General features: G+C 33.7%; 1 protein-coding gene across 3 annotated transcripts in view; it reads right to left on the reverse strand.

Annotated features, from left to right (window-relative positions):
• STXBP5L (syntaxin binding protein 5 like) overlaps window positions 1-27,467 on the reverse strand; it is a 327,805-nt gene that overhangs the window by 176,179 nt on the left and 124,159 nt on the right. For all 3 annotated transcript variants that reach the window (XM_012808413.1, XM_012808415.2, XM_012808414.1), the window contains exons 7-8: window positions 20,162-20,245; window positions 14,608-14,731 (exon numbers count right to left, since the gene is read on the reverse strand). In XM_012808413.1, the coding sequence (XP_012663867.1) occupies window positions 14,608-14,731; window positions 20,162-20,245 (208 nt within the window). The remainder of the gene's footprint in view (window positions 1-14,607; window positions 14,732-20,161; window positions 20,246-27,467) is intronic.

The following is a 27,467-nucleotide window of genomic DNA, read 5'->3' on the forward strand; positions in this document are numbered from 1 at the left end:
AAAAAAGGAGGCTAAAAAGAAGCAGAGTGTAGAATGACACAGTCAAGTCGAAGTACTTGAAGAAAAAAAAAAACATACCAACTAAAAATCTTACATTAAACAAAATTACATTTTAAAAATAAAGGTAAAATAAAGCTATTTCCAGATAAACAAAGATAATTTATTGCTTGCAGAGCTCTCTTACAAAAAAAGGCTAAGGAAGTTCTTCATGCTGAAAGAAAGTAAACCCAGATTCTGTGTGAATCCATACAAAGAACAGAGTACCAGTAAAGGTAACCACATAAGTAATTATAAAAGACAATATAATTACATATATTCTCTGATCATCACTTAACTGATTTAAAAATTAATTTTTAAAACAATATGCATATCATCATATGAAGAGATTTATAACATATTTTCCAATAACAATACAAATGAGGGCGGGAAGCTGTGTTGGAATAAGGAAAAGACACTAACTGGTAATTTGAAACCACAGGAAAAACTGAAGAGAACCACAAATAGCAAGCAAAAAGATTAATGTCACAAATTTTATAAGTACTGTATATACTTGCTCTACTTTTTTGTCAGCTTCCTTAAAGGACATACAATCATATAAAGTAATTCTAACAGCATATTGTTGAGTTTGTAGCACACATAGATATAACATGTATAACAATAATAGGAAAAAAGGGGGGAGAAAGGGAATAGGAGTGACATCTCTATGTAACACTGAAATTTAATTAGTGTAAATCTGACGTAGAATCCAATAAATTAGGATTCCCTAAGAAAATGAGTCACAAGAATGAAAAATTCTTTAAAGAAATAAAATGTTATACTAGAAAACATTCATTTAATGTAAAAAAAAAAGTAGTAAAGGAGGACTACAGAAGCAAAATGGAAGGAGAGGCATAGAAAACAAAAATTAAAATTGCAGACATCAATACAACAGTGTCAACAATAACATTAAATCAGAATTGTTTAAATGAGTCAATGAAAAAGAAGGAATGGTATGATGAAATTAAAAAAAAAATCCAACTGTATGCTGTTTACAGGAACCTACTTTAGACCACAGATACAAATTAGTGGAAAGGAAGTAATGGAAAGGGTATAAAATGCAAATGGCAACCATAAGATAGTTTCAGTATCCATAATGAATGTATAAGTGGTTAAGGAAACCAAAATATTTTGAGAAGAATGAAATGAAAATACGACATACCAAAACTTTTGAGATGCAGCTTAAGTACTGCTGAGAGAGAAATTTACAGCTATAAGCAGCTATATTAAAAAAGAAAAAAATCGCAAGTCAATAATCTATCCATGTTAAGACACAGAAAGAAGAGCAAACTAAATTAAAAGCAAGAAGAAACAATGAAATAATCAAGATTATAGCAGAAACTAATGAAGTACAAAAGTTAAAAACAATATAGAAAAGCAAACCAGAAGTTGATTCTTTGAATACATATTAATGGAAATCCATTCGATGTTTATGAGTTGGAAAAATTAGTATTGTTAAAATGTCCATGCTATCCAAAGTGATGTACATATTTAATTAATCTCTTTCAAAGTCCCAACAGAATATTTTATAGAAGTAGAAAAATGCTAAAATTTATATGAGGCCACAAAAGACTCTTAATAGCCCAAGCAATCTTAGCAAAAACAACAATGCTGCAGGCATCACACTTGAGTCCTGAATAGACATATCTCAAAGATGACATACAAAGGGTCAAGAAGTATATGATAAAGTGCTTAGCATCAAAAATCATCAGGAAATTGAGAATTGAAGCCACAATAAGATAGCACCTCAATTATTAGAATAGCTATTCTCAAAAAGACAAAAGATAATGAATGTTGGCAAGGATAAAAGGGTGCCCTTGTCCATTGTTCACAGGAATGTAAATTGGTATAGCCATTATGGAAAATAGTTAAGCAGTTTCCTCAAAAAATTAAAAATTGCACAACTATAAGAGGGACTTTACCTAACAAATGCAAATAGTGTAACCTAATTCTTCATACCCTCAATGAACCTGAAACAATAAAAAAAAATTCAACTTAAGAAAAAAAATAAAAATAGTGCTTCCATGTGGCCCAGCAATCCCACTTGTTGGGAATATAGCCAAAGGAAATGAAGTCAGTATTTCAAAAAGATATCTGCCTTCCCATGTTCATTGCAAGATTATTCACAATAGAGATCAGAGTTACCCCGAGAATGAGCTACTAATCTAGCACCAACTTTACTCTCTGTTTTTGTTTGTTTGTTTGTTTGGTTTTAGTTTTAGGAACCTAACCCCTTTCAATGTTGCTGTGTACATCTGGAAATAAACGATATACAGAGGGTGCAAAAAAAATGTATACACATTTCAAGGGGTGTTATCTGTGTATAACTTTAGTATGTTGAATTGAAGGTACCATTTCTGGTCAAGTGTAGCTAGACATGCTACCACATCCATTTTACCTGCAATTTGTACACTTTATTGTGAATGATCAATTTTACTTCCAATGAGGTCTCTTAAAATGTGTACACTTTTTTTTAACTGGTATTTAACAACTATGTATGACAATTATAAATGTGAATTCTCTTTGGGTAAGGCAACCAGTTTTCCAATCAGTAAGGTATCACTTATCACATGTCGCTATATCGAAAGAAATTAGCTGAAATTCAATAAAATTAAAAGTTGAGTTTTTCAGTACTAGTCACATATCAAGTGTTCAATAGTCTTTTGTGACCAGTGACCCCCACGCAGAACTGTACATGGTGGAATAAACCTTCTACTGGACAGCAGATAGTGACACTGGTGAATCTGGTGCTCATGTTCATCCAGATAACCGGTTTGATACTGGGCACAGTCTAATATAGGGCATGCAAGCTGAAAGAGGGTGCTGGTGGCTGTTTTACCTTTCATTCCCACAGCAGGCATTTGTGACTTGCCTACTGTGTGCCAGCGTTGAGAACCCCTGCCAGGAGAGCTCAGTCACTCAGTTAGCCTTTACTCAATATTTGTTAAAGTCAATGTAGTCTTGTGGCACAAGTGAAAAAGAGGGTGGAGGGAACAGGGAGGCTATAACTGCCCTGGAAGAGGCTTGGGGAGGTGAGCAGTAAGGGAGTAGAAACAAGCTAGGTGCATTCTCAAACTTTTCCAACAGGAAAGAAATGAGCTTGTGTGCACACAGATACTTCTGATTTTTCCAATTAGGTATGTGCAGGATTTTATCTTCATCCCGGCTTCACAATTGGTTCTCCTTAACCATGGTTGTTCTGAATTAGTTTCATGTGGGTAGACAGAAAGATACAAAGTGATGTTTCTAAAGAATATTGATAAAGCATTATTATGACAGTTCATCTTTTAAATTTTACTTTTAGGAAATGGGGCTCTAAAAGCCCCACCAATGTGGAGGAAAGACAGAGATTAAAAATTGAGTTCTAGTTACAGCAACATCACACACTGATTCTCTGACCTCAGGCAAGTTACAGAACCTTGCTGGGCTGCAGTTACAGAACCTCCCCTGAGTATTGCCTACCCTGAGTTCCTTACAGGGTTGTTGTGAGGATTACAGGTTATAAAAGATGGCAAAGCCCATTATAAACTGTTAATTTGTAAAAATTGGTTTTATTTTCCAAGTCAAGGGAAAAGATCTAGGAATAAATAATGTTAACCAAAAGAAACATTCTTAATTTGAGATGATTTAACATTTTAAACTAATAGGCATATTATGTAACAAATATTACATTGTTATAGCTACAGCTTTTTGCATCAATTAAGAAGATCTAACAAAGATTATTTCTTTTCCACAAGCACTTATGAAGTTTATATGCAAGGGACTGTGCTTTTTGCATCTCGGGAAATAAAATGATTATGACATGTTCACTGCCCACCAGGGCCAATAGCCTGGCATGGACAAAACACACGCAGTATTTGTTCTTTCATTCAACAGATACTGGTGAACATGAAGACCACTTATTTGCCAAAGCATTGTGCGAGTTACTATACTGCATCTGTGAGACTGATTTCCCAGTGATCTGGACCATAGTAAGACACAGACGAAATTCAGTGGGCTAACAAAGAAGAAAGAAATTACAACTGGGAGTACTTGGAAACATCTCATGGTACCTTTTATATGAAGGGCAAGGCCTTGAATGACAAGTACAATAACCTAATAGGCTAAACCAGTCATTCCCATTTATTCCTATTTAAAGCAAAAGTGAAATTAGTGAATGTAATGCAATATAGACAGTGAATGTATACATACACTCACCTATTCACACAGCATGTTTATGCCTCAGCCTTTATTTTGCTTTCCTATTGGCACTGGATTTTTTAATGTATGTTTTTTCTGTAAACAAATGGTTATAATTTCTAAAGAAATCCCATATAGTAATGTTCAAAAATGAAGTGAATATAATTGCCTTTAAGCTTGATAAAAGTTTCAACCTTAAAGTTGCATCTCACATCCTAGCTTTAACTTTTCAGATGAAAGTTTTTCCCGCATCTAAATTCTAAAGCATCATACCTCTGACTGAGAGGCTGGAAAATTGTTACAAAACTGTGCAACTTTCTTGTAACCTAATGGCTTTTCAACTTTTCTCTCAGCTTAATTATTGGAGAATGTTCTTTGTTTTTGTAGTCACTGTTTCATACAGTAACAGTGACTATACAACTATATAAGTAATACAGCTTGTTGTATTTTGTTCTATTTGCCATAGGGTAGGTTTATTTTTAAAACTATAAGCTCTGAATTTTTTTCTTTTTTCTAATTAAATCATAGCTGTGTACATTAATGCAGTTAAGGGGTACAATGTACTGGTTTTATATACAATTTGAACTGTTTTCATCAAACTGGTTAACATAGCCTTCAAGGCATTTTCTTAGTTATTGTGTTAAGAAATTTACATTCTACACCTAATAAATTTCACACATACCCTTGTAAGAGGCACCTTAGGTGTGATCCCACCAATTGCTCTCCCTCCACCCATTTTCCCCCTCCCTTCCACTCCCTCTCCCCTTCTTCTTGGGCTATAATTGGGTTATAGCTTTCATAAGCTATAAATTGGTTTCATAGTAAGACTGAATACACTGGATACTTTTTCTTCCATTCTTGAAATACTTTGCTAAGAAGAATATGTTCCAGCTCCATCCATGTAAACATGTAAGAGGTAAAGTCTCCATCTTTCTTTAAGGCTGCATAATATTCCACGGTGTACATATACCACAATTTTATTGATCCATTCATGGGTCAATGGGCACCTGGGCTTCTTCCATGACTTAGCAATTATGAATTGGCTGCAATAAACATTCTGGTACATGTATCTTTGTTGTAAGGTGATTTTTGGTCTTCTGGATATATACCTAGTAGAGGAACTGTAGGACTGAATGGGTATTTTTCCAAGATTGAAAGCAGCTGAATGCCTGGCGTTATAAGTTGAAGGCTGCTTCACAATATGTGGAGGGAAGCTTCTTTTTCTCCTCCGTGTGTGTGTGTGTGTGTGTGTGTGTGTGTGTTTTAATTTTTTCCCTAACAAATTTCTTCTAAGTAGTAGTTGTCTAAAAATAGAAAACTGCTTAACTAAAAATAGCCTGGCTCTCAGTCCAGCCAAGGAAAATGGAGAGGACTAGGCATGGAATAGAAGGCTGAGTAATCCGGTTCTATTCATTCAGAGAAACTTTTGAGAGCGCAGCTGATAATAAAGTGCCCTCAAAAAACCACAGGCCTAACTCTCTCTTCAGACTTCTAGTTGCCAATAAAGATTTTAGCCCCAGGATACTTTTTTTTTCCTCATAAATTGTAAACATTTTCTGAAAGACAGGGCTTTGTTTCATGAAACCTGACAAACTGCCATAAATAACTAACTTTCCTAAGGTCTTAAAAATTCATAACTGTAAGATACATTTTAAAATAGTATCTTTACTATTTTATTTATTTAAATGAAAATAACATAAGATAATATACATCATGTAATAATTAACAGAGGAAATTCTGTTATAATAAAAATCGCTTACTGATTGCAATTTAACTCAAAACTCTGAAGAGTTTCACAGCAAGAAAATTATTCCTGTGACTCATTGTAACTTAAAAGAGCATCTGACTCACTGGAGTTCAGCTCCCTCAGATGTGAAATTCTCCTGTTTAGTACCTCATCCTCCACATACCCATATTTGGTCTCTTTCCTACAATTATCATTTTTACCCAAGCAGATTTTCACTTTTTGTTTTTAAAATGGAGTAGAAACTACTTTGAAAAATACCACTGAGAAGTAGGATGGCTTTCAGTTTTGAGAAATGGAATTCTGAGTAAGCCCTAAATATACATGTGTATGTATGTGTGTGTATTCATGGTGTATATGTGTGTGTGTGTGTATAGATAGGCAGGTTTTGCAATGGTGACAACTCTCCTCTCTCCATTTTGTTTTGCTTAAGTAATCTGAATAACCAGGTCAGGCTTAGCAACAGGGTGTGGAAATGTCAACACAGTTCATAGGGTTGCAGGGTTTGAGCATTGTTTTGTGCAGTTCCTGTAATGCTGCTGGTGATAAGACTCTTGAGACAAAGGATGATAATTGATGGAAAGAGGCTTAAATCATCGCTAGAAGAATCAAGGTCCTTGCATCTGGGTACATCTGCACATCGGCTCCTCTATTCTCCTTCCATCTTGTAAAGCATTTTGTCACTTGCCGTTGGCCCCCTACTGCTCTTTGTAATGGATGCAGACCACAAGTGATTCCTTTACGCAGCCCACAGGGTGTAATTGTGTCTATGTGGTGTATTAGTAATTACCAAGCTGAATTCCCATATTGTATCTTTACTGCAGGCATGCAAAAATGGACATACAACCTGCAAAACCATTTTCAACCTAGATAGTGAAGCCTTTTAGAGCTGGATTCCAGGGACAAAGCCTTTTATATGCACTTTTTAAACAAAATTTTCATTGTTAAGTCATTTGTGCTATGCAGAATAAATTCAATTTGGGGAATGATTACCTTTGATACTATATTATTCATTTCTGATTCTTCAGCAAAAGCTTTGTTATGTGGAAAATAGTGGCTTTTTAATTGCTGAAATAAAAAATTTAATATCTCTGTACATAAGGGTAATATGAGCTGTAGCAGCTCTGTAAGATTATCAAACAAAAGATAGTGCATGATACATTACATACAATAGATTATGTAACATCCATAAATGTTAAATAATATAATTATTTTAATAGCATTTCTATCTTTTAACAGTGATTTTTCATATGTAATTTATTCTTGTTGACTCAAGCATTGTTAAACTTCAAAAAAAGCTGACAGCAAATTTTTGTTACAGTAAACAGATACAAATTAATTATTAATTTCTTTGCTATAAAGTTTGCATCCATCTTTTATGTATTATGTAGGTGATATTGATTTGACTATCTCTTAATCATTCAGGATTTGAAATGTCTAGCATATTATTTATCAATGATAGAAACCAAATAATGCAATCAGATTGCTTTAAACAAGAGAAAGTATGCTTATTCTATGTATCAAATGCTTAGGATGACAGTTAAGAGCTATTAAAAGGAAGACGAAAGATACTAATATGCCATTTCATTATCAGTAATCAATGCATTTAGTTTATTTAGTGAATTATTTAATTTATGAAGGAAAAATTGTAAACTTCTAATCTTTAAATCTCAAAGGGGCCTCTCCATTATGTATATTTTTTAAATTTTACTTCCATTTTTATTGGTAGTTTTTTATTCAAGCAATAATTACTAGATTTCTAGAATGTACAGAACTCCATAGTCACACTAGGAGAGACACAAGTTTGGAAGACGTAGTCTGTGACATCACAACACTTACAGTCCAGGGGAAGTAGAAAACACATACGGAAATCAACGGAACAAATAACTTGGGCCAAACCCTGAGATATTTGGGATGGGCAACCAAGCACAGTATTGGGGGCCGCAGTCAGGAGATAAGACTGCCTGGGTTCTTATCCTGTTGCCACCCCTGTGTGACTCTGGGGGAATTACTCAGACTCTCTATGTCTTAATTCCATCATGTGTAAATAGGGGTTAATAATAGTACCTAGTATATGGTAATACTTCTGGGGCTGCCATGCCTTCAAGTGATAACTGCTGGAAAGGAGGAGTTTAAAAAGTCAGGAAAGGTAGCCATGATAGTCATTTTTAGGCTCAAACAAGTCAAATTGAGAACGATGGATATGAACTGAAAAGGATGTTGGTAAACCGTTCAAAAGACCAATTATGCAAAGAGTCACAAGGAAAAAAAAAAGGGATGATGCTTATGTGAACAGAACATTCACATGCAGACAAGAGATGGAAGAGAAGTGACATGGTTAGTGGGGAAGAGGGGCAGCTCAGCCAGGCACTTTGCAGTGTTTGGTATGGGGTTAGACACAACACAACAGTGTAAGAAAGACAGTCTATGATCTGAGGCAGTAGAATAGCATAGTGACAACCAGTTCTCGAGGAAGTTCCTACTGGAAAATATACCTATGTCTAGATAGAAGCGGTGTTGTGTAAAAAGTGGAAGTGCTGGCTCGATGCCCATAGCACAGTAATTACAGTGTCAGCCACATACACGGAGGCTGGAGGGTTCAAACCCAGCCCAGGCCTGCTAAACAATGACAATTGCAAAAAAAAAAAAATAGCCGGGCCTTGTGGTGGGCACTTGTAGTCCCAACTACTTGGGAGGCTGAAGCAAGAGAATCACTTAAGCCCAAGAGTTTGAGCTTGCTATGACCTGTGATCCTGTGATGCCATGGAACTCTACTGAGGATGACACAGTGAGACTCTGTCTCAAAATGAAAAAAAAGTAGAAGTGTCAAAATATTTGATTTTTTATAAATATGTACACGTGTATGTGTGTTTGTGCTAAAAAGTCTAAAACTTTTCATTATACTTATACATTTATAATATGTGTGATACAAATTGCTTTTGAAATATACATACAATTTGAATTTTCCCTGCTAATATGCATGTGTGTTTCTCTGAGGACTGTGTATAAAAAAAGGATTATTAACAATAGTCTAGATCTGAAAACAGTGTTAATATTTGTCAACAGATGAATAGATTGCACAATATGACACACAGAGAAATAATACTCAGTTTTGAAAAATAAGGAAATCCTGCTATTCATGACAACATGGATGAACCCAAGGGACATTATGTTAACTGAAATAATCCTTACACAAAAGGACAAATACCAGATGATCTCCATTACATGCAGAAATAAAAATATATTCATAGAAGCAGAAAGTAGAATGGCAGTTTCCAGGGGTCGGGGAAGAGGAATGGGGAGATATTAATCAGTTTCAGTTATGCAAGTTAAATAGGCTCTGGATATCTAATCTACAACAGTCTAACTATATAGTTAAATAATACTGTATTATATACTTCAAATTTTCTAAGAGGGCAGATTAAGTATTTTCAGGATAAAAAAAGGAAAATGGCAATTATGTGAGGTGAAGGACATATTAATTTATAAGAAAATATTAAGTTATAGATTTTAAACATATACAAATTTTGTTTTTCTCTTATACCTCAATAAAGCTGGGGGGAAATTTTGGTTCTTTGAAAAGGTTAAGAAAGTTTATAACGCTTTAGATAGGCAGACCAAGAAAAAAAAGGAGCACATAGAACCAGCAGTGAAAAAAAGGTCATCACTACTTACCTAAAAGAATTTAAAAGATTGTATTGGAGTACTATCAGTAAAAATATTTTAACAAATTAGATAAATATTATCATTTTTCAGAGTTTTGTTTTAATTTGTTATTATTTGACAAAATGGACAAATTCCTAGGAAGACACAAACTATCATTACTGACTTAAGAAAATTAGAAAATATTAATAGATAACTATAACAAGTAATTACTATAACAAGTAATGACAGGAATTAGCTATTATAACAAGTAATGAAAGGAATTAGCAATTAAAAAAAAAAAACCCTCACAAAAAATAGCCCAGATCCAGATGGCTTCCCTGTTGAATTCTACCACAAACTTGAAGAAAATTAATACTAATTCTTCACAAACTCTCTAAAATATATAAGAGAAATAAAACTTTATTATAAAATAAGCTTTATGTTAGAGGATTTTGTCCAACCATAGACTAAGGTAAGTGCTCTGAGAACATCTAAAGTAAGGTAGACTATGCAATGTAGTTTGATAGGTTAGGTTAATAAATGCATTTTTTACTTAAAATATTTTCAACTTATAATGGTTTTATTGGGACATAACTCCATTGTATAACAAGTCAAGGAGCCTGTGTACTCAGAAAGTCAGATAATAACAAGCACTGGCAACAATGTAGAAAAACTATAGACACAGTATACTGCTGATGTAAAATGGCATTGTCACTTTTTAAAGTTTATCTGCCATGTCTCTAAATGTTAAACTCAAAGTTACCATTTGATGCAGCAATTCCAAGTATAGGTATATATCCAAGAATTAGATACATCCACATAAAAATTCACAGCAGAATTAATACTAATTATCCATTGATTGATGAATGAGTAAAATATATCCATAAAATGAATTTTTATTTGCCAATAAAAAGGAATAAAGTACTTATATATGCTACAACATGGATAAACCTTGAAAACATTTTGCTAAGTTAAAGAAGGCAGTGAGAAAAGATCATATATTATATGGCTTTATTTCTATGAAATGCTGTAACAGGTAAATTCATAGATACAAGAAGGTAAAGAAGTTAATGTTTAGGGCTAGGAGGTTTGGAGAGGAAGAAGAGTCACTGGTAATAAGTATTCTTTTGTGGCGACAGGTAATTGGTATCTCAGAAAAAGAGGAAAGAGAGTGAAGCAGAAAAACTTATTTATATTTAAAGAAATAAACAACTAAATAGTTCCCAAATTTGGTGGAAGATATAAATTTATAGATATAAGAAGCTTGGTAGTACCTTTAATAGAATGAACATGAAGACACTAGGCCTAGGCATAACATAATTAAATTGCTGAAACAGAAGATTAAAAAAATATATTTGAAATCAACTAGAGGAAAATGACAAATTATCCATATACAAAGGAGGCAAAATTCAAACTATTACACTACAGATTCCTCATTGGGGAACTATGGACTCCAGAAGACCATGGAAACAACTCTAAAGTGATTATAACTTTAAAAATGAAACATACACACAAAGCAAAAATAGCCTTCAAGAATGAAAGCAAAGAATAATAATAATAATAATAAAGAAATTTTCAAATGAAAGAAAGCTAAGTGAATCCATTTCCACCAGACCTATAAGAAATGATAAATAATGTTATCTTCAGGAACGAATGAAAATGATAAATAACAGAAACAGAAAATATAAAAGACTATTTTTTCTCAGTTAAAAAAATACATGTGGGGCGGCACTTGTGGCTCAAAGGAGTAGGGTGCTGACCCCATATGCTGGAGATGGCGGGTTCAAACCCAGCCCAGGCCAAAAACTGCAAAACAAAAAAATACATGTGACTTTTAAAGCAAATATTATAATAATACGTTTAGATGTAATTTAAAATAAATATAGCTTAAAGGACAGTGGGAGAAGATAAATCTATATGGTTACAAAATCTCTACATTTTGTCTAGTGTTATGATGTTAGCCCTAATAGACTTTCAATATTTAGGGAAGCATATTATAATCCATGGAGCAATCAATAAAAAACCATGTAATGGGAAAATGCCTATATGTAAATAAAAATGAACTTCTAATAAAAATTTTCAAATAATCCAAAAGAAGAACAAAAACAATATGACAGGACTCACAAGAAACAAGAGTGGCAGGCCTAAATTCAACCTCATGAGTAATAACATTTAATGTTAATGGACGCTTCAACTGTAACACAGGATAAAAACAAAAGACCCAACTACAGTGGTCCCTTGGTGCCTGTGGAAGATTAATTCCAAGATTTACAGCCCCCATGGATATCAAAATTCAGAGATGCTCAAGTTTTTTATGTAAAACGGCAAACTGGTTACATATAACTTACCCGCATCCTCCTGCATACTCTTTCAAGGTGTCCAACCTTCACTGCCTTTGTGAGGACATTTTTCACTTATCTGTGGTGTCAGGTATCATAAAAAGCATAAACTAACCTTTTTTTACTAATCAAATTTCTTTTCTTTTTTTTGCATTTTTTTTGTATTAAGTCATTTGACAGTCCTCAGAATGGGAGAGGATTTTTGCAAGTTATATATCCGACAAAGGTCTAATACTCAAAATCCACAGAGAACTCAAATTAATCACTAATCAACTTTCATTAATGCTTGTGTATTTACTGTGTGGCCAAGACAATTCTTACTATTCCAATGTGCAGTACAAAATAAAAAAAGGTTGGACAACCTTACTAGATCATCTCTATATGCATTATTTATAAATACTTAATACAATGTAAATGCTATGCAAATATTTGTTATACTGTATGGTTTGTTTTTGGTTTTTTTAATCCATGGATGTAGAACCTGCATATATGAACGACCACTGTGTATGTTCTCTACCGGAAGACATAATATATGTCTAATGATAGTCCTCAAACCAGAAAGCAAAAATAGGCAGAAGTGAGTAGTAGGCAATTCCATAATCACATTTAAAAATTTAAAAAAATTTTATTCCACTCTTTCAGGAATTGAGAGCACTAAACAAGTATCAGTTAAGTAACAGGGAATCTGATTAACATAACCATCTTCATCTATTATATATTCTAAGTATATAAAGCAGAAATGAACAGAAATACAAGGGAAATCTACTATAATAGGTATTTTAACTCACTTCTCTTAGCATTGAAATATCAAACAAAAAATTACCAGAGATTTATACCATACAAAATGAAAAATATTTCAAGTTTGACTTTTATCTGACAATCAGAAAATGTACATTCTTCTCAAGCACCCTTCACGGTAATTTGCCATGCTCTAATTATAAAGAAAATCTCAGTAAATTCTATAGTATGATGCCACATCCTCTGACTCAAATTTTTAAATCCATAATAAAAAACATGATTAGAACTTAGAAAACACATGGCTTTCTAGTTCATGGGTCAAGGAAAATTAAAATAGGAGTTAGAAAATACCTCAAACTGAGTATTAATCAAAATTGTATGTCATCAATGAAATTACATATTAAAACTTATAGGATACAGTTAAAGTAGTAACTAGAAAAATTTTATTTTAGGAAATAAAAAGTCAAAATAAAGGGAAGAAAATAAACTCAAAGAAATAAACTCAAATAGAGAAATAAATGTTTCTATTGTCAAAATCATTGGTAGTTGCTTAACTAAATCATGATGAGGCAACAGGAATTTAACATGATTTTACAAAAGACATAAATGCTGATTTCTTCAACTACCTATGAATAGAACTTTATTTATATTAATATAAAAGCAGAATTACAGAAAATAACCAAACTGATAAAACAAATATGGATATGATAAAATATATGAAAGAATAAAATATTCAATAAAGACAAAAAGAACTAATAAAAATGCTAGTATTTGAGAATACAAGGAAGTAAATCAAAAACTTAGGAATAAATATCATTAGACATCTATATAAAAGGCATGAGGATTTGAGGGCAAGGAAGGAAGAATGAGACAATGTGGCAGGAAACTGCCATATAACAAAATAGTTAATCCTGACTGGCTATGTAGCAAATACCTATCTGGAGTTTCCCTAACGGCAATCTCTAAATAAAAAAAATCTTTAAGTGTCTAAATGTAAAGTTATCTCTAAGTAAAATAGCCAGGTTAAATGTTGCAATAATTTAATCATTGCAGATGGAGCATGTGACTGGGGAACAAAAATAGGTCAGGCAAAACAACATGAAATAATTCTAAGGAAAGTTGCGATGAGCCGTTTTATAGAAAACATACCACTATTTTCTAAATGTGACACTATAACAAATACTTGGAAACTCTAAAATAGAATCTGTTAGTTAGGGTTTAACCTAACTTATAAACAGCCAATAGTGTGAGGTAAACATGCAACTTAGATCACCACCAATATTACCTGAAATAATTTGGTCACATGAACTATACATATTCATATGTTCGATTTTTTTTAATTCTACCCAGTCAAGTATATTAATACAATATAAATTCTCACTTAACATTAAACTCCTCATTTAGGATTAAAATATTCTTTTAATATGGAAGGTAATAAAATTTTTAAAAACCTATAACTAAAACCATAGTCATCATAATTTAGTGTAATCAGATGGCGCAAATGGAAATAAGTACAAGAATCTAGAAAACAAAAGACTATAAAGCGGTAGAAAAATCAGGTCTCAAAGTTCTATCTGTATAGCCCTATTCTCTCATTTGTTCCTCAACTCTTAAAACTGGACAAATTTCCCATATTATCTCCTCTATCTCAGACATATCTACCATTCACTGTCCATTTTTTGATTAGTACAATCTCTACTGTATAAGTACAGTTTACAAGATAGGGACATAGGTTGGTAGGAAGAGGGAAAGCATGGAAAGTTTGAGGATATGCTGGTGGAATTTGTAGGAGGTAAAAAGAAGTATAATATTAGAACCAGAAGCCATGTCCTATTACTCTTTTCAACCAAACACACTGATACCATCTCTACTACTTCTAGGCACTATAATGTCAGTGTTTATCTCTTTTGAAAACATACATCTTACCATGTGGAATTGTGGTCTGGAAAGGGCGACTTGGGCTTTTCAGGTTCCATAAAGTCAAGCTACCATCTGAATGGCTGCACATGAACTGTTTGCCCTCATGATGCCAATCAATTGAATGAATAGCCTAATAAAATAATAATTAAAAACAAGTAGAGGAGGAAAAAGTAGATATGTCATTCTATATTACAAAGGAAAAATATTTATATATAAAATTATTATACTTATAACACTTAAGAAACATGTAATTTTTTTCACCCAGGTAAAACTATCTTAGGTTTCTACCCTCTACAAGTATATAAAAGGCTACTAAAACTTACTTCCTGAGGTAAACAAAAGCAAATTTCCTAGTGTTATTACATTCTAAAACTTTTTGTTGTAAATCTATGTTTCCTGTATCCTCTAGTAGTTACCTGAAATATTATTTACATGGAAATAAAAGTTACTAGAAAATAATTTCTGATAGGGTAGAGTTCTAATACAACTCAGTCAGTTTGAAAAATAATTTAAGAATGAATTACCATATGAAAGCTTTCTATGTGTCAAACCCATAGCATTTTTAAATATATTGTCTCAATATATTTAGTTATTGTCTACAAATGGTATTTTTTTCAATTCATACATGTGAAATAAGCCTAGAGAGACTGAGATACTTGCTCATGTCATACAACTCAAAGCCATGGTCTAACTACAAAAGCCATATTCTCAGTCACTGCTCTGACAGTATCTAGCATATGCTATTTGAATTGATTTAAAGCAAGAAGGGCTTAATCTTTTTTTATATTTTCAGGTTCACTCTGTAGCTTTGAACTAGATAAGATTCAAGAATAATTACAGTGCATTCCTCAGTATTCATGGAGGAATGGTTTCAAGACTCCCTCCTTTGTCCTCTGCAGTTACCAAAATTGATAGATTTTCAAGTCCTTTGTATAAAATGGCATGCACATCTTCCCATATACTTTAAATTATCTCTAAATTACTTTTAATATCTAATGCAATGTAAATTCTATCTAAATAGTCATTATACAGTACTATTTTTTATTTGTATGATTTTAAATTATTACATTGTTATTTTTCACTGTTTTTCCTGAATATTTTCTGTTGCAATTGGTTGAATCCACAAATGCAGAACCTGTAGAAAGGGAGGGCTGTGTTCCAATTTTCCAAGTTATCGTATGCCCAGTGCTAGCACAGTGCTAACACCTTACATATAGTACTCAATAAATACCTTTTGAATGAACAAGTAATTAATGTCATACACTTTTCTCCATTCCCTTAGTATTCTTTCTACATTAATAAAGTATATACACAACATGGGCAAAGTGCTATTACAATGAGAAAAATTCTAGCAGACATAAAAGCAGAACAGAATACAAGATCTTTTTCTTAAATACACTTTCAAAATATCAAGAGAAAGATCAACATAAATATTAATCATAGCTTTTACTTATAACTTTTAACATACATATATAACTACTTTTTAAAATATATATACATACATATAACTACGAAGAACTAAGTTATATATATAAAACTGTTAAAAGTTTCAAATAATAAGTATTTTTAAAGTTACAAATAGTTAATGGCTAGAATAATCATTACACATGTCAAAAAGGAAATAAGATCTTTTTGTGCCTCAAAAAATATGTAAAATTTGATTATATTCAAAGATTAAACTTGAGTTTTCTCTCACCCTAGAATACATTACTATATGGACATTTCTTTTTTGCCAGAGTCCAGCAGAGGCAGTTAGAAGGAAAATATTTCCTCAATTTGTCTCTTCTCCCTTCTGTAGGTGGTTCAAAGGAAGAGTCACTCCCTAATGTTAACTTCAATGAATGACAATCAATTTAAAGTTCTCTTGAACTGTTTTGCCAAAGGTGGAGGAAAAGAAGGCATTCTCTGTCATAAATCACCTTCTTATTTCAATAAATTTCTGTCTATTGGAAAAGATAGATATAAAAATAGTAGCTACAACAAAGTCAAAAGTACTATAAAATAGATATGGTTATTGTACAGAATAGGCAAGTAAAACCAACTGGTTTGAGATAAAATGTCAAATTATTGAGAAGCTGACATTTCTTCTGACTCAATGTATATTTTATTTCTATTTGTTTGATTTTATCTAACTCTTCTTTTTAAAAAGGGGTTTAAAGGTTTTACTGAAAAAGAAAAATGTAATACAACTAATTCAAGAAGAATTTTAAAGATATAGAAAACAGATTCTGAAAGATAAAACACTAGCCAGTTTTGTCAACTCAGTGGTTAAGACTGAGTTCATTAAGAACAAAAAGAAAATTCAAAAAACTGCTTAACAACCTAAAAAAGTAAATACGGCAGTTCCTCGAAAAATTAAAAGATTTTTCTCATGCCAGATGCTAAAAGTTTTTCTGTGACATATTGAGAATTCTTTATGTAACAAAACACAAATTTTGTTATGAAAGCTTTATGAAAGTAAAATTCAGATATTTATGTTGAAAAATAAACTTGGATTTCTTTAAACTTTCAATTCATCAACTGCTATTCATGAAGGGCTTAAATAGTCCAAATGACTTTACAGTGGCTAAAGACTTATCAAGATTTTGATAAACAGAAGAACAAAGAAGAGAGTACATGATGAGGAATTAGCAGAAGCAAAGGCTTAGAAGGAAAATAAATGGTATGTTTAGGAGATAGGGAGTGATATGTCTGAAATTTGGGGACTGTGCAGAAGGATGCAGTGAGTTCAACTAAAGGGAAAAGATGGCACTAGAACTTTAAATCTCATGTCATGAAATACGGACTTTGTATTGTTGACAGTTGCAGGTCATTTCAAGGTTCTGAGGTAGAGAATTATGTTCTATGCTTTTAAATGATAATCTTGTTAATGAAAGACATCAGAGGAAAGGTGATTAAAGGGCTCTTATAGTCATCCAACATTAGATGTGAGAACCAGAAAAGAGAGGAAATAAATGAGAGACAATATAAAGACAGAGTCAAGAAGACTGCAAAAACTGATTGCAGTTGATATATGATGTAGAAGGAGTCAAATATTACTGTACTGAGTTAACTAACTTCTGTTGTTTTTTAAAAAAAATAGAAAGAGGTTCAGGTATTTAAATACAAATTCAGTACCAATGAGATATTTTCTCTGAACTTATTGAAGAGATGGTTATATATACTGAGATCTAAAGCTTAAGAGAAAAGTAAAGGACAGTAAAAGTATGATGTTAAATATTTCAACACAAAGGTAATATATGAAATTATGGGAGAGGACACAAATATAAATATAAATTGAGGAGAGAAGAAAAGAGGGTGAAGACATACTACCCCGAAAAGCATCTGTAATTTTAAAGAGCACTAAGGAAAGAATCAGTGATGGATAAAGGAGGCATGATAAATGAGAAAGAAAGACACAAGTAAAGAAATAATTTAAGAGACTGAAGTAAAAGTCACAAGTTTAGTGAGGAACTTAAAGACTAAGATGGGGTTACTCTGTATGAGGAAATCCTTGGTGACTTATGAAAAACCATTTCAGATATTTGTTAAATATGGTTTCTAGATATGAAGGTAAAGTGCCAAGTGAAGTTTGAAAAGTTTGTCAGTGAAATGAAGTATGTGACTATTTCTATAAAAATGATAGAACATATTAATTGTCCACTAAAGTAGAAAGGTATAATGCGGTACTCTACTACCTTTGGCTGTGGCAAATCCTTATTTAAAAAATTCATTGAAAAATTACTTTTACTCACTTTTTAAGGGTTGGAAATTTCCTTCCATACTTTCTAAGGCCATTAGAAAACTAGCTGATTCAGCATTTCCCTTTGAGGTTTCTTTTTCAGGCTATTCTAATTCCTGCTGGCTAAATACCCAGATTGTAAGAGAGAGAGAAATATCACATCCATCTTTATATTCTATATATATAACAAAAGGAAAATCCTAATTTAGTGCCCTAAGACCCTTCTTTCTTTATGATTCAAGAAGCAACAGAAGTTGGTCATAAAGAACACATGATACTGTCAGATTATTTTTCACTAATCATGATAAAATTACCAAGCTGCTAATCATTTACTTCTAAAATCTTTACCACAGTGACAACTATTTTATATGTGTGTGTGTGTATATATATATACATACACATACACGTGTGCACGCATGCATACACATACACGGTGCCAAAAAATGTATACACATTTTAAGAAAGGGAAAAAAACATATTAAAATTGCAATACTCAGTATATACCAATAATAAAGGATGAATACAAATCACATTTGAGCACCTCTTATAATTGCAGAAGTCAAACATCATGTGAAAATTATACATTTAATACAGTTTTTTCTTTTCTAAAAATTTGTATACATAATTTTGGCATCCCTTCTATGTATTTATATAAAATACCATAAACCCTTAGTTGGAGAGAACCACTAAGAATGAAGTATGGAGTCTATGAAGTAGGTGAAGGCTTATGTCTTTAGTCACCAAAACTTGAAAAATTTGACAATTATTAAGGGGCATGGCAGAGAACATGTAAAGTATCTTAATTGAGTGACTATAGGTTCATTTGGTAACATTTTTTATTCCTCCATGATAAAATGAAGATATTTTCTAAAAGAAATATATGTATGTGTTTCTTTTTCTGTTTATTTTAGTACTGCCTTATTTGGTGCTCTTCCTATACAAGAATGGGTTTTTACTGGATGGAGATTTCTGACCTATATTTTTCTTCTATTTATCCCCACTCCCACCATTTTTCAAATTAAATTAAGAGCATAGATGATCACCTTTATTTCCACAGCTACAAGAGGTAATTTCCCTTTTCACCTTTTGCCCCCAGCTTCACTGTCTTCATATTACTCTCTTCTGAAGGAGAAAAAAATTAATGGCCTAGAATCAATATTTCAACAACTAAAGTATCAACTGGGAGACTACACCTTGATAAATGGGAGTTTGTTGCTTCCCCTAAATGAAAACCTAAACAAGTCTCAATTACATACAATAAAGCTAACTTCAATATCTTATTGCCACTTATTAAGTATCATGATTTACAAAATTGCTCTCTATTCCAAGAAGGTTAATATTAGAAGACAAGGCCTTTCAAACTGACTTAAACTTTCTGGCACAGAAAATGAATTTTCTAAGGTACATAGTGTCTTTAAGAGACCTTAAAAACAATGAGGAACAATACAGCTTGAAGCTTAGAGGAAGAAAAAGTAGTTGAGATAAGATTGGGGATACATTAGGTGAAAGGACCAAAGTATAGAAGATGCAAAAAGGGGTGGGGGGCAAAATAGGCAGTGAAGGCAGAATTCCCTCTCAGAAAAAAACCCAGAGTTGGAATTTGTACAAATACAAAACAGAGTATGATATAATCAGGCAGTTTCCCAATTCCCCTTTATTTTTTTAATTTCAGAGTTTTATGGGGGTATACACATTTTGGTTATATAATTTGCTTTTGGACACTTTAAATCAAAGTTATAAATGTGCCCTTCCCTTGTGTAAAATACAAAGCTTAAAAGTAGAAAACAGGCACAGAGTCCCAATACCTTGATTTCAACTATTTCGGTAGAAATCACTTACCTCATCATAATAAACTCTTAGTTCGGCTCTTTTAGATTTCAAGTCCCAGAATACTACAGTTCCATTTTCATAACCTATTAGCAACTGGAAAACATCCAAACAAAATAGCTGATGTCACAATAATATTTCTGAAAAATTTACCTTAAGATGATTTTCTTAAAATACATTAGTAGTATTCCTCTCATGAAAAATTTTGTGTAGTGCATTAAGATCTTTCAAGTAACTTCAAAGAAAAAAAAAACAGGTAAAACCAAAAATATAATGGTGGAAATAACCTATTCCTACATAGCATCCCGACACATTATCCCTAACCTCAACATTATACAGATGATGCAGAAAAATGTATACGTATTTTAAAAAAGAAAAAACTGCATTAAAGTTGTAATACTCAGTATATGCCAATAGCAAAAGATGAATACAAGTCATGTTGAGCACTTCTTGTAATTGCAGAAGTTAAATGTGACTTGAGTATTACAAATTTAATATGGTTTTTTTCTTAAAATGTGTATATGTTTTTTGGCAACCTCTGTATAATGAGGCACAAACCCTAGCATTTTGTGTAGTTTTAACTTAAAAAGCCACCAAAATTTCAAATACCAGGTCATTAAATGATGTATATTTATTTGTAAAGCTATACCATAAATGTTTGGCCATTAAAGCACACAAATTTTAAAACTGATTTGATAAAAATTGAGCTTTTTATATACTAATTTAAAGAAAATGGCAATATGACTTGCTAAATTAATGTCAAAATTAAATATTTTTGGATATTTTAAAATAAAATTTATATAAATTTTATACATAGATATATTCTAAGTATAGAATTCAATAGAATTCCTTCACATACCAGAGAAAATCATGAACATTAAAACCAATGTCTATTCAGTGTATGAGATGATGGAAAAGGACATTTGTTGGTTTAAAAAGTTTGGAAAATATTGCAAGCAAGAAAACGAATAATATAATCTTTCTAAATTTGAGCCCAAGATGTAATATTATTTTCAAATACTATATTTTTCAAAGCAAATATCTCAGCTAAAAATTACTTTGTTTATAAAACATTACTAGCAATAGCCCCAGTAAATCATAAAATATAAAATACTAAACCACAAAATATCATAACTTGTTGAGATAATTATACAAGATTATTATACAGGGAATACAACCATAGAATCATTTAAGAGAATTAAAAAAGAGAAAAGCATCCTTGACATTCAGGAGACATTATATAAGGACACTCTGTGACCATGAGAGATCAAGATAAAAACAAGACCAGTCTGCAATCATAACTGACCACACTAAAACACAAACATCTCCCAAGCTACAAATGATACATGTATTTTTTTTAAAAGAAGAAAATTCTTTCACAATAGAATGTTAGTACCATAAAGACAAAGGAGTAGGGTGACTTGTTATGATATCATTAGAAACTAAAACAATGTCTGAAGAAAATAGGTATTTGATAAATATAAAATTAATTATTGAATACCAAAAAGTAAAAATTATAGCTACTATATTCTAAATATAGAAAAACGAAATTAGATAAAAATATTTTAGAAATTAAAAAAATCTCTAAGTGATGGGCAAAGAAGAAATCATAATGAAACATGTGAAATAGATCTGAACAAAAACGCCTCATACTAAAGCATATGGGAGACAAATTAACCTTAATCAAGAGGGAAATTTATGATGATTGTGCCACTATATTCCAGCCTGGGGACAAGGCAAGACCCTATCTTGAGGGAAATTATTTAATGATATAATCATTGATTTTAAAAAGTCAAAATAAAAGAGTAAATAACAGAATGCAGAAGAACATATAATGAGCCATTTTATTCAAGAGCAAAGGATATGTTACATATACATATCCTTTCGTGTATAATTGCACACAAACTTTATAGACTCCTTGTATTAAGTATTTATTTTATTATTATTATTAAGTACACTTTTACACCTTTCAGGAAGTTGGAACGTTTTCCATGTATTGATTTTCTTGTTAATTTTATGCCTAATTATTTTGACTTAAAAGAACAATGTATAGGAGGTGGAGGCGAGATGGCCAACTGAGCCAACTTTCCACAGAGGCTCCTGTCCAGAAGGAGAGTTAAAGGACAGAAGTTTAGCAAGTAAGCGAATGGTTTGGAGCTGAGCCAAGAGAGAAGGTTGAAGAAAGTACATCAACCCTGCTGAGGTGAGCTGCGACCCCAAAGATACAAACAAAAGTACAAAATCCATTGCCAAGTGGACGGGTATCTCCTCCCCCTTGAGAACAGCTCACAGTATACTTTCTACAAATAAGTGAGCAGAGTTTAAATGTGCTCCCATTTTATCCCATGGGAGAGACAATCTAAAAACTGGATCTCCTTCCTCTACTAGGGGACCATGGCACTCTCCTGCCAGGCATAAAACTATATAAAACTGTACATATTCTCTACCTGCAATTCTGAACTCCCAGCCCTCCCCTCCACTTTCACCTGAGGTCTGGAAGCCTATCCCCCATGGAGTCCAGATTATTGGGCATTTTCTTGAGAGGTATGGACAAGGCATAGGCTGTTGCAGGTCTGTGCTGATTCTGCAGCACAGGGGTAAGGAGAAAATGGTGGACTGAAGGAACCATAAGGAAGAGAGAGGTGGTACCCCCCAGGCACAGAGCAGCAACAGTTGGAACAATACGGCTTACACCCCTGGGGATATTTTGGAAGGATACTCCCTATCTCTCTGGGCAACCAGAGAAAGCCAGGCATCTTCTCTGGTGGCAGACACTGGTGGAATATATCTGGGATGGTAATGCAGACCCCGTGAGCAATGGGTATGCCTGAGGTGGTACCAGCCTGGGTGGAGGGTGGCAGGACAGAGAACTGAAGATGCCTGAGCAGAGATGGCATACTCCCAAGTTGGGGCTGAGCTAGGACTGCTTAGTGAGCCTAAGAAACTCCCAGCCCTCAGGGAATCATAGCTGAGACAAAGGCAGGCAGAAAACCGAAAGCTGAGTGTAATCTCTAACAAGACCCACCCCAACATAGACTGCAGGGGAAACAAAAACACTAGCTCTGGGCAGTGGTGGCACAGACCAGGGCTGAACCACAGTTTCTATGAACTCAAACAGCACCTGCTCTGCAGAGGAATACAGCCAGGACAGCATCACAAATTCTGCACAAATACGTGTCAGCAACATCAATCAGGAGCAGGGCTGGAAATGAGTGAACCGCCTCAGCTTCCATTAACCACCTGAGGTTGTCAGGCCTCAGTTTCCTCTGCTGGATGGTGGCAGAGTGCGGAGGCCTGGCCAAGAAGATATAAGATCTCTCTGTGACTCAGGCAGGCTCAAATCCTGGGAGCATCTGTTCATTTTTGGAGGGAACTGGGTCACAGCCCTGCAGGGTTACCAGTGACTGGGTGTGACAGAAGTACAAGGTGGGGAAGGAGGCATCGACCTTCCCAGACTAATTCATTTGCTGGGGGGGGTCCTTCTGACTCCAGGGAGCACCAGAATGAGTCATACTCAAGTTGCCAGCAGACCCCTGCTATATAGTTTCCAGGGACATTTGAACTCCTTCACTTGAGACCAGGTGCTGACTGGGACAACTGACTTGGACCTCTCAGACTGGACCAATCACCCGAGGACTATCCAAAGTGGTACCCCGGGTGTGTGGAAGGTTTGATTTTCCTTTTTCAGTAGTTGCCCATGGGGGGTGGTGGTGGTGGAATGACTTAATTGCTGGTATGCCTCCATAGCTGAGACTTCAACCCAGAGTAACTAATTCACTAGGGTAGGACAGAGACCAGCTGAAAAGAAGACAGCCATTTAGCCCCACCACACCAAGTGAGTCCCTAGTGTCTCAGACCGTAGCACTGTATGAGTCCTTGGCAAAACTCTAGGGGAAAAGGTACAAACAACAGTCACAGCTCTTGGGTAAAAGGCTAGTTAATCACTACTCCAAGAGCCCCCAACCCAACGTCACCTTATCTGCTCATCTAGCCAAATGGTGTAAAATGATCATGGGGCAGAATCAGGGGAAAAACTCTGGTAACATGTATAACCAGAGTAGATGAACTTCCCCAAGAAACGATACGGCGAATTTGTAGCCCTCAAAGATCTGAGAAATGTAGTAGAATCCCTCAGTAACAGAATGGAGCAAGCAGAAGAAAGGATTTCTCACATTGAAGACAAACAGTTTGAAGGCTCCCAAGCACTGAAAGAAGAGAAATGGAGAGCAAAAACAGATCATTCTCTCAGAAAGCTCTGGGATAATTTGAAGAAAACTAATATTCACCTTATAGGAATTCCTGAAGGTGATGAAGTGGCTTTCCAAGGCACAGAGGCTCTTTTTTTATGAGATTATAAAGGAGAACTTTCCAGACGTGCCAAGAGATTCTGAATTTCAGATAGCAGACAGTTTCAAAAACCCAGCATGACTCAACTCAAATAAGACATCTCCTAGGCACAGCATAATTAACTTCACTAAAGTTAATATGAAGGAGAAAATTCTAAAAGCAAAGAGATATAAGAAAACCATAACCTACAAGGGAGAGAATATTTGAATGACTGCAGACCTCTCTGCTGAAACCTTTCCAGCTAGAAGAAGGTGGTCATCGACTTTTAATCTCCTAAAACAAAATAACTTTCAATCCAGGATCCTGTATCCAGCTAAACTGAGTTTCATTTATGATGGAGAAATTAAATACTTTAATGACATTCACATGTTGAAGAAATTTACCATAACTAGCTCTCCAGGATATTCTCAGACCTACCCAGGATACTCTCAGACATATTCTCCATAATGAGCAGCGCAATCCTCCACCACAAAAGTAAACTCACTCAGAAACTTCTGTTCAAATCCAACTTCTGCAGTGGTGAAGGATTAAAAATGTCCACTGGACTTTCGAAAAACTCAATACCCAAAATTCTACCAGGCTTATTAATATTTTCAATTAATGTGAATAGCTTAAATTGTCCTCTAAAGAGGCACAGGTTGGCTGACTGGATACAAAAACTCAGGCCAGACATCTGCTCCAAAGAAGAATCTCATCTTACCTTAAAAGATAAATATAGACTCAGGGTGAAGGGATGGTCATCTATATTTCAGGCAAATGGAAATCAGAAAAAAGCAGGTGTTGCAAATTTATTTGCAAATACAATAGGCTTTAAACCAACAAAAGTAAGGAAAGATAAGGATTGTTACTTCATATTTGTTAAGGGTAATACTCAATATGATGAGATTTAAATTACTAAGATTTATGCACCCAAGGAGAGTGCACCTCAATTTATAAGAGAGACTCTAACAGACATGAGCAACTTGATTTCCTCCAGTATCATAATTGCTGGAGATTTCAACACTTCTTTGGCAGTGTTGGGCAGATCCTTCAATAAAGAGCTAAGCAAAGAAATTTTAGATTTAAACATAACCATTCAACACTTGGATTTAACAGACATCTACAGAACATTTCATCCTAACAAAACTGAATACACATTCTTCTCATTAGCCCACAGAATATACGCCAAAATTGATTACATCTTAGGTTACAAGTCTAACCTCAGCAAATTTAAAACAATAGAAATTATTCCTTGTGTCTTCTCAGACCATCATGGACTAAAAGTTGAACACAGTAACAACAGGAATCTGCATACTCATACAAAAACATGGAAGCCAAATGACATTATGCTGAATGATAGCTGCGTCATAGACAAGATTAAGAAGGAAATTACCAAACTTTTGGAACAAAACAATAAAGAAGACATGAATTATCAGAATTTCTGGGATACCGCAAAGGCAGTCCTAAGAGAGAAATTTATAGCACTGCAAGCCTTCCTCAGGAGAATGGAAAGAGAAGAAGTTAACAACTTAATGGGACATCTCAAGCAACTGAAAAAGGAAGAACATTCCAATCCCAAACCCACCAGAAGAAAAGAAATAACCAAAATTAGAGCAGAATTAAATGAAATTGAAAACTAAAGAATTATACAACAGATCAATAAATCAAAAAATTGGGTTTTTGAAAAGGTTAATAAAATAGATAAACCTTTGGCTAAACTAATTAGGAAAAAAAGATAAAATCTCTAATTTCATCAATCAGAAATGGTAATGATAAAATAAAAACAGATTCCTCAGAAATTAAAAAAATTCTTAATGAATATTACAAGAAACTTTATTCTCAGAAATATGAAAATCTAGAGGAAATTGACCAATCCTTGGAAGCACGTCACCTTCCAAGACTTAGCCAGAAGGAAGTGGAAATGTTGAACAGGCCTATATCAAGTTCTGAAATAACATCAACTATAAAAAATCTCCATAAAAGGAAAAGCCTGGGACCAGATGGCTTCACATCAGAATTCTACCAAACCCTTCAAGAGGAAATAGTAACTATATTACTCAACCTTTTCCAAAATATAGAAAAAGAAGGAATACTACCCAACACATTCTATGTAGCAAACAGCACCTTGATCCCCAAACTAGTAAAAGACCCAACAAGAAAAGAAAATTATAAACTAGTATCACTAATGAATATTGATGCAAAAATATTCAAGATCGTAACAAATAAACTCCAGCAACACATCAAACAAATTATAAACCATGACCAAGTGAGTTTTATCCCAGGGTCTCAAGGCTGGTTCAATATAAGTAAATCCATAAATATAATTCATCACATAAACAAATTAAAAACAAAGACCATATGATTCTCTCAATTGATGCAGAAAAAGCTTTTGATAATATTCAACATCCATTCTTGATCAGAACACTTAAGAAAATGGGTATAAAAGGGACATTTCTTAACCTGATAGAGGCCATCTACAGCCATCTACATCATATTGGATGGAGCAAAATTGAAATCATTTCCACTCATGTCAGGAACCAGGCAAGGTTGCCCATCATCTCCACTGCTTTTTAACATTGTAATGGAAGGCTTAGCCATCACAATTAGAGAAGAAAAGACATCAAGGGTATCCATATAGGGTCAGAAGAGATCAAACTTTCACTCCTCACAAATGATACGACTGTACATCTGGAAAACACCAGGGATTCTACTACAAAACTCTAAGAAGTGATTAAGGAATACAGCAGTGGCTCAGATTACAAAATCAACACTCATAAATCTGTAGCCTTTATACATACCAACAATAGTCAAGCTGAAAAACCAGCCAAGGACTCTTGTTCTGGTTCAGAATACTGTTCACACTAGTGTCAAAGAAGATGAACTATTTGGGAGTTTACCTAACAAAGGACATGAACGGTCTCTATAAAGAGAACTATAAAACTCTAAGAAAAGAAATAGCTGAAGATGTTAACAAATGGAAAAACATACCATA

The sequence above is a fragment of the Otolemur garnettii genome, unplaced genomic scaffold (assembly GCF_000181295.1).
Source record: "Otolemur garnettii isolate 467f Iridium unplaced genomic scaffold, OtoGar3 scaffold00089, whole genome shotgun sequence".
Classification (NCBI taxonomy): Eukaryota; Metazoa; Chordata; class Mammalia; order Primates; family Galagidae; genus Otolemur; species Otolemur garnettii.